Source organism: Electrona antarctica, assembly GCF_951216825.1.
Source record: "Electrona antarctica genome assembly, chromosome: 15".
Taxonomy (NCBI): Eukaryota; Metazoa; Chordata; class Actinopteri; order Myctophiformes; family Myctophidae; genus Electrona; species Electrona antarctica.
The window spans coordinates 37,703,384-37,716,458 of record NC_136796.1 but is presented as its reverse complement, the minus strand read 5'-3'; the positions used below and the strand labels follow the sequence as shown (position 1 = coordinate 37,716,458).

Below are 13,075 nucleotides of genomic sequence, written 5' to 3'. Positions count from 1 at the left end.
TCAATTCAATTATCGAATATCCAGGAAATTATAAACGAGGATATTAGAGAGTTGCCATCCAGTTTATATGTGGTGTATAATATGAGTGAATGTAATGTACTTAGTTACTATGACTTAGGGCTCTTGTAGGATGCAGAACCAAAAACATAGCAAACTAAACAAGGGACATGTGCTGAATATGAGAGAGAGAGAGAGAGAGAGAGAGAGAGAGATAGAGATGATTCCTGGTATAAAGGGGCGGGTAGCGCATTGCTCAAGCGCTGGATAATATTGGTTCACCGATCTGAGCGCCCGCCCCTGCCCCCCTCAGCCCCTCCCCTCACTGGTAGAAAACAGCAGGGAGAAAACTGACGTCACCGTATTTCGAGCGACGCCCTCTCTGCCCTGTAGTTCACTAGCTCCCACTCTTAGACCAGGAAATGGTCTCTCGTTGCCCCCAGGCTTTCATTTTTTGAGCCGAATGCGAACGAAAATATAAGCCTGGGTCCCGAGGCTACTTAATGTCTGTGCTATGGGACATATGCTGGCGCCAGGTGAGTCCCATAAGCGCTGACGATCCCTGCCTCCTATACCTGCTAACGGACTAAACGGAACAGAGGAAAGGGACCAAGGACACAACACAGGTGGAGTCAGAGAGATCACACGTCTCTCCACAGTCTGGGACCAGTCATTTTAGTCATCAGGAGACACATATGTACGACCGACAAAACCCCAAAGTCCCTTTTGTCATTTCCTGGGTTCACCGTCACAGCAGAATCCATCTCTCGTTTTGCCGATCCTTGGCCCGTTCGTCGCTGCTTGCGTTCCCCCATTCCTTCATTCCTTCCTTCCTTTCCTTCCTTCTCTGTCTGGACTTGTGGAGGCGAGCATCAGGCGTAGGTCTCCCCTGTTTTTAGTGCCACCAGCTCAGAGTCCTCCGTGTGGCGCCCGTTGGAGTGGTCGCCGCCGCTGCCGTCGTGGTGGTACATGAAGGCGGGCACCTCGCTGATGGAGGTGGCCGTGTAGGTGGAGCGCATGGAGCAGTGGTCCCGTCGCCTCTGGCCCCACTGGGTCTTGCACTGCATCCACTGTCTCTTCACAGTCGCCTGGACCTGGACGTCAGGTCAACACAGAATCAAAGGAGGACGTCACTCGAGATACAATTAAGACAAAAGGGTGCATTATATATATATACAGATCCAACACCTGAAAAAAAGGGAAAGAAATAATTTCCCTATAAAATGAACATTTTGGAGTTAGGTGGTTTCTTTCCGACAGCAGAGATATAAAGTTAGCAGCGCCGGCCAGATATACTAATAATCTAAACAATCTCAGAAATACATCCTTGAATTTAATTTAATTTAATTTAAAACCAATACTGTATAGCCTACAGTATTAAGTATGGCTAGTCTGTTATTTCATTGAGTGTAATATTGTGTAAACAAAACCTTGAAGATTATCGGGTGAATTGTGTGAATTCCGGTACTGGCCCAATTTTCTGATTCTATAATTCTATAATTCCATAATACTGCTACATTAACTACGTGTGTGACAGATGACAGAATGATGAAATGCGAGAAATGGTCCTGAATGCTGGGACACTGAGACAGGGATGAATAGTTTTCATAATCCTCATGGGGGCCCGTGCCCATAGATATATATAAACTCTAGATAGCTCACCCGCGCTGTTGGCCAATGGAGAGCGACGTCGTTACGTGGCGGCCATCTTACCTCGGGACACATAACATTGTGTCTATGGGGCATGTACTCTTAAATGACCATAACTTGCTCAATTTTCAACCGATTTTCAAACGGTTTGGTTTGTTATAAACGTCAGAGACGTCCGCATACGTATATGATTTTATACGACGTTCATATAAAAAACATAAATTAAGCAGATAAGCGTCCTGGATCATAGCCACGTTGACAACGTTTGTAATAAACCAACCCGTTTGTAAATCCGTCAAGATTTGAGCGAGTTATGACTGTTTCTGTTTGAGCTGCCATTGAACATACTGTACTGTAGCCCCGAAGTAAGATGGCTGCCGGGTGAACGACGTCAGAAACTCCGCCTTGAGCCATCTAGTGTTTATATATATCTATGCCCGTGCCGCCCCCCGGCCCCCACAGACTCTACGTCACTGCACTGAGATGCAACACTTGATGAAACGAATACAGCATCAAAGTGTTTTTATCTTGCTGGCGTAATGCCTGACACATTGTGGAGCAATACAGGCCTTTATATGAAACCATTGAGGAAACAATACAAGTCTGTTGCATTATGGCCCCGGAATCAAGGAAAAATTAACCCAGAAATTAGCCCAACTTCGATCCTTATCGCTTAAAGAGGTAGTTCCGTGATTCCCCCCCCCCCCCCCCCCCCCTAAATCATGATCATCAGGTACTATGATCAAGTAAGTTTTTTCAAAAAAATTGTACAGAACGTGTTAAAATTATGTTTTTATGTGGCCACACCCACCAGTTAATTAATTATGCCTGGTTTGCCTGGTGCATGGTGGTGGGTGGTGATCCACCTGAACTGAAGCCGCACCCACAGCTGTTGTTGTATGATAAAGGGGGAGCGGTTAGGGGATGGGATGATATTGTGATGTCACTATATCACTGTCATTTCGATTGGACCTTTTGACCTGGGCCTCGATTGGGCCTTTTGAAAAACCAAAATTACACGGGGACATATTGGAATATTCAAACCACACCTGGGGGTCTATTAGCAGGCCTGCACACAGGCTATTGCGCATGCGTCGTCAAAATTCATTCTGCGCTGTCAATCAAGCACCGGGAAGCGCTTCTGCGTACCAACAGCTGGGGCCGCCCAGGATGATTATTATGGCCAGAATACTAGTAAATTCTGTGGCGAGAGCATTTCCCACCGACTGCCACTCAAAGTGGCTACTGGCCAATCACAGCACGTCTTGCACAAGTGCACTGGCCATTGTGGCCAATCACAGCGCGTCCTTACTCAAACGAGGGAGGATTCCATGCTGCTCGCTGCTGGGAGGAGGTTGACAGGAGGATAGGAGTTTACTACTGAGAAAATGGTTCGGCTTCTCCGTTTCAGATGTGGAGCCAACTAGTCCCCGGTGTAAAAGTTGTAAAAGGGGATGTTTTGGATGCTTTCCCATTCGGCGCTGTGCTTGTGTTTGTTTTCCGGGTGCTGGAGCAGCTGGTTGCTCGTGTGCAATGCCGTCTCTCAGAGCCTAGGCACCGGCCACCGACTTTTTACGGGTACAGGTTTTAGTTCCGACATAGTGGAGTGGGAAGAGTGCAAAGCATTGCGGACTGGCACTGCCGCTGCATAACATGAAGCTTATCAACACCGTGTCCCGACATACTGTCCCTTATTATCTTAAAGTCGGGTAGTGTGCACTGTTTATTTTTGCACCGAGGAGCCATGTGTGTCTGACTGTCTGACTGTCTGACTGTACGTCGCCTCGGCTAAAAACAAAAGGGAAGCCTGATGTATGCTTCGCCGTACGACGTGTCGCATGTTTAAAAAAATAGCTGATCTGCAAGATCACAACGTGTTGTTGCGGAGGCGACACGCTGTGAGCTAGTAGATCGGCTATTTAATTATTATTTTTTTAAGTATCTAAATATTGCTTTGATGCTCATATTAAGTAGTATTAAGTATTAAGTTGTTTTTATTAGAATATGCATTCCATAGGGCTGGACCACACATGGACTTAGCTGCAATTTGCAACTCTAGATTTTTTTATAAAATGATGATGAATCTAGAGTTGCAATACCCTCCATTGACTCCCCACTCATCCAATAAATATCGTTTTGCTATAAGTTATTCATGCATCCCTCTTTTATCCATCCGGCGAGATGGGTCGCCACATTTTGGGAGCACCAAGTAACTTCTCCAGGTGCTCCTCTGAGTACTAGACCAAAAAAGTTGTGTGCAATCTATTAGAGTAATTTTAACTTAGACACACAGAAAAAATACAATGATACAACTCATTCAATCATGACCCCATTACTCTATGACGAATTTGCTACATGTATGCGAGTCTCTCCAACACAGGCTAAACATGTTTCAGGTTTATTTTTAAGTATTTCCTGACCCTAAAGCCAGTTTCAAAACAACTGAAGATGTAACAATAAGACGCATTGTTGGCTCGTCTAGACAGAAAACTACGAACATCTGTTAATCTAACATGCCACCCAGAGACACGCAAGATGCCTGACTCAACCCTACAACACACACACACACACACACACACACACACACACACACACACACACACACACACACACACACACACACACACACACACACACAGGGCAGGGGACACTGCTTTGAGGAGATTCTCTGGTTGAAACAACATGACATCCAGATCTATTATGGCAGAAACAAATGCATCCCTTGTATCCTTTTATTTGGAGAATGATGCAGACTGGTCTTTTTTCTTGCCTTCTGCACCGCCGTTCAATTCCTTGTTTACGGCTCCATTACAATTGCTCGAGTCGTAACTTTTAATCTAGGGAGCTCTCCATGGTTTTCTTTTCTTTTCAAAATCGTTTTATTCCAACAATATAAATCTCAGAGATCATAGGGCAGACATAATGAAAATACTATTATTGTGCAAAACATGCCCCTTCAAGACAAAAGAAAAAAAGTTGTTCAACCACTCACATTGCTTCCTCAAAACGACCTGTTGTATAATGGCCTTTACAAAAGGGCAAATACATTTGTTTTCCAAATGGTATCAAAGTGGAAAGCATTGCCGTGGCTGCATTATATTTAGCATCAAATACTTTGGCACCGATACTCGAATGGAGATGCGAAAAACTTTTTTTTTTGGTGTTATTATGCTAAGCGGGAATAGCACTTACCTCCCCATTGAAGAAGCAGAATATTGTTGCCACCAATAAACCCTAGAGAAGGAGTAAAACAAGTACATTACAGATGTGGCCATGGGAAAAGCATTGGATGTCCCGTAACCCCAATTTGATACCCACTCTTCTAAACAATAACCCACGTGTTGATATACTTGGAGTTAAGCAGAATAGAAAACGTAACTGGTAGCGGTAGTTAAATAGAACACCTACTGTACCCGGTAGTTCATTAACTTCAATAGATAGTTGACCTGGTAGTTCTAGAAAGAATTCTTATGGGTTCATGTATGATAATAAATGTACAAGGCTGTGATCACTGATCAGACAATGGCATGTATTGATGCTGGTACATTAAAGTCGTACGATTTGTCACACACGTTACCGCAGTGAAATTTGTTCTCTGCATTTGACCCATCTCTTGGAGCGGTGAGGAGCTGCAGCCGTGCCACGCCCGGGAATCATTTGATTAGTTGATTTGACCCCGACCCCTGAATCCAACCCTTTGATGAGTGCCAAGCAGGGAGGCATTGGGTCCCATTTTTACAGTCTTTGGTATGACCCGGCCGGGGATCGAACCCCGACCTCCCAGTTTCAGGGCGGACACCAAGGGGCCAGTGAGGCTATTCAACGTTGAAGCTCTGGGCCCTAGTGGTAGGAGGAGGGACTACAGGCGGACCTGTGTATTCATGACCGGGAAACCCCGTGCAGCTACGTCACCCCGGACCTCAAATTTGAGGTCCGGGGGGGGGGTACTTCCGGCAGTCTTCCGGGTGCTTCAAAATGCCACTGAGCAACTTCCACTGACATGAATAGCTGGGGGGGCGGAGCTTCACGCCAGTTCAGTCTCTATCCTTTTATATACTCTATGGCGGACACTCTAACCACAAGGCCATCCAGTATGTGGTTCTTACAGGACATACAGAATGAGTGGACGATAATAGTACCAGAAACACAATAGATAGCCCTGAATCAGGCACGCAGATAGGGGGGGACGGGGGGGATTCGACCCCCTCAGACCCCCCCCCAAAAAATGCCTTGTACCGTGGCAGCATGCGTTTTGCTGTGTTGGCAGTGTTTTGCCGTGAAATCCGCAAAAAAACGTGGAAAATCGGCGTAATTATGCGCAAAAGTGGGGGGGATATCCCCCCCCTCCTCAAGAAAATTTCCGTGCGCTTTGCGCGCGCAGATAGCCCCCAAATATGTTCCCCCCAGTTATAAAATGCTATCTGCGCCCCTGCCCTGAATAACAGGTCTGTAACTGTGAGTGTTCTGAGTTACAGGGGTCCTTACAAATAAAACATTTGAGAACCACTATAGTGCTAGTGGACTCCTAATGTGCCATAGTGTCATAAACAGAAGTGTAAAACAGAAAGACAAGACCAAGTCTTGACACATTTGTCCATGTATGGACATGTTGGTGACCCCTGGGTTCTTACCTGGTAGTGCATGACTATGTGCATGATGTAATCGAACACCTCCCCAGCCCGCTGGTTCTCCGGCCTCCAGGGAAAGAGGAGAAACTGAATGCCCAGAAGAGGCACCAGGATCAGAGTGGCTCGCACAGCCTTCATGTACATGTTGGACTCTGCCCGGTGGGTGTCTCTCAGCTTGGTCACCAGCACGCGCACAATGTTCAGCAAGAAGAACAGGTTTACCTAAGGTGAGAAACATACAGGAATAGAGGGGTATGCGCATGCATAAAGTGAACGGCAAATCGAGTGGAAAATCGAGTGGCAAAGTGAGTGGCAAAGTGAGTGGCAAAGTGATTTAACGTCACTTAATGCAATCAGATAGGACTTTTCTGTTTGGATGTATGGGAATGATCTATGTATTGATGAAATGTATTTAGCCGCGGACCCCCATCTGAAAATATTTTTTTTCCAAGGACCCCCCAGAAGCATTTGAATTAAAAAACGTTCACTCTGAAAGAATACATTCAAAGATGTGCGCCACATTTTCACAATTTTTTCAAAAAATAGCAGATCTACAAGCATGTAGCGCAGCACTCGGTGCAGCGCTATGAGCTTGTAGATCTGCCTAAAACACCAAAAGGGGCTCCCGTCCTGAATGGGTTAATACATGACTCACATGGAACAAAATGTCTCTGCAACGAGCCAGGTGTTGTCAGTTGCACTGGCATACTGGCTGTAGGTAAAGTATGTTTCAGCTTATAAGGCAGCAAAGTGAGCAGACTTACGACTTAGCCAGCCCCAGTGTTGTTTTAGTCGACTAAAACTAAGACGAAAAATGTTCGTCGACAACCTTTTTTCACTGAGGAAAGCTAAATGGAAACTAAATAAAAACTAAGCTATGATGACTAAAACTAAGACTAAATATACTGACAATTTCGTCAACAAATAAAAACTAGACTAAAATGTTAGGAAGGGATTTTACAATTAGTTGCATGCTGAAAATAGCCTATCTACAAGCTCACAACGCGTGTTATTGGTTAGTGAAATACGAGGTTCACTCCCACTCCTATGACACGTACTTGTCCTGCCTTGTTCGTCCAGGCTTTTTTTTCTTAAAGGGATTTGTAATTTTCTTTTACGTTTTCTGAGCTCATCCGCACCCAAAAAACCTGAACTTTTAACATTCAGTAGATTTTCTGTGGTGTGGGGTTTTCTGGCTCAAACAAGTGCTCTGATTTTCCTGATGTTTGTGATGTAAGAGCCAGCAAATCCATATATATGTCAATGGGATTTGCCAGCAGATGTCACTGTTTTCACTGTTTTGCCTGTTTTAATTGCAGCTCAAAAAGGCTTCCAAACCCCAGAGAAAACTCCAGACCACAGAAAATCCCCTGAATGTTCAAAGTTCAGGTTGTGTGGGTGTAATTGAGGTCAGAAAAACGAAAAATGAAAATAAATGAAAATGAATGTCATGAAACCTTTAAACAAAACGCCTGCGGTCTCCCGAGGCTAACTTACGAGTAACGCTGCCATAATGGGTCCATGGACCACATAGAGAAGATGGGTTTCTACACTCATCCAGCAACTGCAGGAAGGAAAGGAGGGAAAGTCATCAGTCAAATCTTCCTTACTGCTTAGCCCACACACAACCACCACCATCCACACACACGCACGAACGCACGCACGCACGCACGCACGCACGCACGCACGCACGCACGCACGCACGCACGCACGCACGCACGCACACACACACACACACACACACAAACGCACACCCAACACCTATGTATCACACACAACCACCACACCCACCGCACACAATTTGGGTGTTCCTACGTTAATTTTGTCTGTCACAGACATGCACGTGTGTAAACACCACAATGTTTATTTATTCAACTGCAGGGAACATTACTCACTTGTCATCGAAATACTTTTTCCTCGCCACTGCATGGATGGAGGCAGGCACTAAAGGAAACCCTTCGAGGAGGGAGAAGAGATGGCAACCATATTATATTATTATTATATAATGTTATAGTCACAACACAGAGTTATAGTGTCGAGGTGTCCTTGAGCAAGACTCTGAACCCCTAATTGCTCCCGATGTGCAGCTTGGTGCCTTGCATGGTTTCACCCGCCATCGGTGTATGAATGGCTGAATATAAAGCACAATCTTTGTAAATCGCTTTGGATAAAAGCGCTATATAAATGCACTGCTGCTTGGCAACCTATAAGTGGTCTTAGTTATATCATTCCTTGTATTGTTAATTAAATCACTCTTCAATTGACGTTGCCAGGACAGGTTGTAACAATGTGATAATGCGTTGATTTAATTATGAAATCTTCATTTAGGTATAGTATTGTTGAAATGTAAACAAAGGCTAGATTTTGGCAAGCACAGGGTTCCTCGTTCGTCATTACGGCAAGCGTCAACATTCCAATGGTGTTGTCTGAAGCCCAACAACAGCACTGCGTGGGCAATTTCACCTTATAATACTGTGTCCTGCCCATAAACAAGATGTCCTTTTTAATTTGAGCCCAGCCATAAACATGTGAATCTGTGCACGGTCCATTTTCAGACAGCAATGAGGCCCTGCGGCACATTGGCCACAGATGCACCCAACTGCTCTAACTGACTGTCTATCCCCAACGCCTGGACAATGCACATTACCCTTGTGCACCCGTCCCAAGGTTATCCACTTTATCTCTAATAATGATTGCCAATTCAGTTTTGTCCTCCACTTATTAGTTTGATTCATTTGAACAAGTGGGGGAAAAAAGAGAGAGAGAGACATTGTGTGCAATGAGCGGTCATACTATATAAAGCTGTCAAGGGCTTGAAAACGGGGAGATTGAATGGTATGAGTGAGTAGCATCTTTTTTGGTCATTCGCTAGATTAGATCCCTGGGCTGTCAACAAATTGAGCTGGATCGCTCCAGCTCAATCACGCTTGACGTGAGTACAGTGTGATGAAATACGACGACGCGTATATAAATCCTGAAGGCAGACAGCAGGCGTGTCAAGGTTAAGTTAGACCAGATGCTTTTCACTCTCACGTAACATCATGTGAGCAAAAAAAAGCAAGGTTGTATGAATCGAATGAAAAGTATTTCAGCATTTTCATATGCCCCGCCCCCCTCCTTACTCCCCTTGGACTATCTAACAACAGACCCCCTCCCACCTGATGGACTATAAACACATTGTATTTTTTAATATATTATGCTTTTAAGTGTTCTTTTTTCTCTTAAAAGTAGGCTTTATTTTTATAGCATTTGTGTACTTATGTCTTGGGATTTCTTGTTGTCTTTTAACCACCTCACAAAAGAGGTTTCTGAAACGAAAAATAAAGTAGGCTACTTTGAAATCTAATAAACATAACATACTTATTTATATCACAGCAGAAAGAATCACAGCAGCAAGAAAAAAATAAACTAAACTAAACTAAAAAAGTAATAATAATAATATTTTGCTGACGCAGGAATAATATTACTGTATTCGCAGTGGAAATATTGCCGGTAAATGAATTATTTCATGTGCGTCTTCACTCTTCAGGCATGGCATGAATGACTCACCCCAGCCCAGGAGGTAGTACCAGTGCAAGTGCTGCTCCTCTGCGAACACAGCCACCACGATGAGCGTGTGCAAGTAGATCCCCTCACAGAGCATCCAGAAATAGTTGCATCCCAGCATGTACATGTGAAAGAAGTGCAACACTTTGCACCCAGCCTGTACAGATTTGAGAAAAGGATGTCAAAAAAATAGATTCATAGAATAGGTTTAGGCAGCAGCCATATACAGCCACAATACAATTCCTTGCCCTACATTTGACTATTTATAGTGGTTTTCAACACTTTTCATATCAAGGTCCACTATTTCTTTGGCATTTGAGCCATGGACCACCAAAATATTTTGTTGTCATTGGATAAGATTTTGTCCACAATTCCATGCTGTATTGATGTTGGTAGTGGTACCATAGGAGAGACATTGATTGATTGACAGGCAAACATTGATCAAAATAACAATTCTTCTACATTCTCCAATTGTGTAGACTTCTTGTAAATTAAGTAATGCAGATGTTTAACAACAATTTAGACTCTTGAGAGTGTAACATGAAACCACACTTTACCCGTTAAAGATCTATAAGGGTCCATTTGGTTACCAATTCTCCATAATTTAGCTGGGGACCACCTGGAACCTCCTCAAGGACCACTGGTGGTCCCCCGGACCACTAGTTGAATGAAAACCACTGATTTACATAAAAGGACTTTTTGTATATACTTCTTGAGAAGTTGAGAACCATTCAACCATTCATCTGATTGAGTGAAGTCATTCAGATGAGCGGTTCTCCCGAACGGACGCAGTCCAAGCTTTGTCTTGCGTGGCAGCTTGCGAACCGCTCACCCAATCAACTGGCATGGAGTCATGGAGGAACATTGCTATTACAATGTTGTTCTAGAACAGTGGTTTTCAACCAGTGGTCCTTGAGGTGGTTCCAGGTGGTCCCCATGCAGCTAAATGATGGAGAGTTGGTAACTATATGGGCGATAATATACTGTAGATCTTTAACCCATTTGGTTTCATTGTACGCTCTCAAGAGTTACATTATTGTTAAACATCTGCATTACTTAATTGACAAGAAGTGTACACAATTAGAGAATGTAGAAGAATTGTTATTTTTGATCAACGTTTGCCTGTTATCTCTCCTAATGGTACCACATCAATACAGCATGGAATTGTGGACAAAATCTTAAGTTTGGGGTCTGAGAGGCTAAATCTCATCAAATGGTACTGGTCCGTGGCTCAAATGCTGAACTTAACTTATGGGCCTTGATATGAAATGGGTTGAAAACCACTGTTCTAGAAGACTAATTAATTAAAAAAGGACTAATTCCAAAGCCCATGCAGGTCCCTTTCAACGTTTTGCTGCTTTTCAACGTCATTCAAAATTCCTCTGACTTTAACTGCAACTGACCGAAGCGGCGCCACGTTTAACATTTGTGAATAATTTACTGGCGTACTAAACAAAGCGGTACAGTACGTGTTTTCCCATTTCTCCTGGTCTCCTCCCTTGCCTGACGTGCCGGATAACCACAACAGTGTTTTCCCATTTCTCCTGGTCTCCTCCCTTGCCTGACGTGCCGGATAACCACAACGGTGTTTCTATTCAAACCCTCCCTTTTCAAAACACCGGTGCTACATGCAGTGACCACTAGTACACTTTGGGCCATGCGTGCGTGCACTGCAGTAGTTCTTAAGTACAACCTGATTACCTTTCTTCTGAAAGAAAACAGACAAGCCATTTGACATATGGTGGAAAAGGGAATGTAAATTTTCATAGTGGTGATGATGGTATGAGCTGTCATTCCCTTTAGCTTCTTGGATGCACTGGGAGGAGGGGATCTCCCGGCAAACACTCCACTGAAGATGTGCCAGACGGATTTGGGGGAACGTGACTCTGAACGCTATAGCGGTAGCGCAAAGTGGGAATAACAGCCCCAGATGCTGGAGGCCGGCCTTGTCTCTGAGACGATGCCTTTTCTGGCCAAGGCATCAGTGTTGATTTTGACAGCAAATTTAGATTTTAGTTTTAGTCACAGGGCTCCATTTTCGTCACCGCTAAACCCCTTATCCCTAACATTTTGAATAGTCTTTGAATAGTTCAACTAGCCAATCTACATTGACATGTTGTGAGCTTGTAGACTGGCCATTTTAACTATTTAAAAATGTTTTGCAAAATAGTAAAAAAAAAAAAAAGGCAAAGAAGTTTAGGGATAAGGGGTTTAGCGGTGACGAAAATGGAGCCCATATAGTCTCTTGTCTTGAATAGTTTTTTAAGCAGTGATGTCATCTCTGCGGGGGCTGCGGGGCTCGAGCCCCCATGAAGAATTTGTAACACTTCTTTTGTCCTGACTCTTAACTGTCCTGACGGACGGACGGACGGACGGACGTTGCCTGTCCTCGTTTACGTTCGCGCAGTTCAGGCATTCAAATGCTAATCCGGTGGCTTTTGTTTTAACCTGCCAGGTAGGGTATAAAAGATGAATACAGTACTTTACCCTGCTCACTTGTTCACAATGAAACAGTCTAATTTCCATTTAGTTTTCGTCACTGAAAAAAGGTAGTCAACGAACATATTTTGTCACAGTATTAGTCGACGAAATCAACACTGCATGGATGAGATACCTGCTCTATAGCTACTTTAAACCATTAAGACATGAGGTCGATTCTACAAATGCCTTCTAAATCAGTAGTTCTCCCAACTTTTTCTTAATTCAAAATTGCCCGATAAAAAAAAAAAATATATATATATATATATATATATATATATATATATATATATATATATATGCCTAAAATCAGGGTTGAAAGTGGCTGTACGCTAGGGTAAATGGGATTTTGTGTAATGTATGCCAACGTTTTATCAGCTTAATTTTAACACTATTTTGATTTGAAAGCTGATGTGTAGATATCCTATCTAGCAAATGCTGCAAACTTGGTTGACAGCCAAAATGTTTTAAAATGTAAAAAAAAAAAAAAGGAAAAGGGAAAAAAAAAGAAAAGGAAAAACTAGTACTAAATACTTGTCAACAGTCCTACAACAGTCCAACCCAGAGCTCGTTTGTCATCATGATTTCCATAAACAATAACAGGAGATGTAAGAGTATCGTGTAAATTTTGGATCACTCCTGACCTCAAGGCATTCCAAGAGACAGATTTATATCTTTCGCCTCAGCAGACCCTCGACTTCCAAAGAATTCACTTCTGAAATTCAGCATGTGCTCAGTGGCAGCCTGTCAAAACCTCTTCACAGACATATCGAAAA

The 13,075-nt window shown here is 43.5% G+C and overlaps 1 protein-coding gene across 1 annotated transcript in view; it reads right to left on the bottom strand.

Moving 5' to 3' along the window:
* Positions 1-428: 428 nt before the first annotated feature.
* The window catches only part of calcr (calcitonin receptor), an 84,567-nt gene continuing 71,920 nt past the window's right edge, over positions 429-13,075 (bottom strand). The window contains exons 11-16 of the mRNA XM_079523124.1: positions 9,825-9,978; positions 8,171-8,231; positions 7,773-7,839; positions 6,279-6,497; positions 4,840-4,881; positions 429-1,091 (exon numbers count right to left, since the gene is read on the bottom strand). Of these exons, the coding sequence (XP_079379250.1) occupies positions 870-1,091; positions 4,840-4,881; positions 6,279-6,497; positions 7,773-7,839; positions 8,171-8,231; positions 9,825-9,978 (765 nt within the window). The 3' untranslated portion in view covers positions 429-869. The remainder of the gene's footprint in view (positions 1,092-4,839; positions 4,882-6,278; positions 6,498-7,772; positions 7,840-8,170; positions 8,232-9,824; positions 9,979-13,075) is intronic.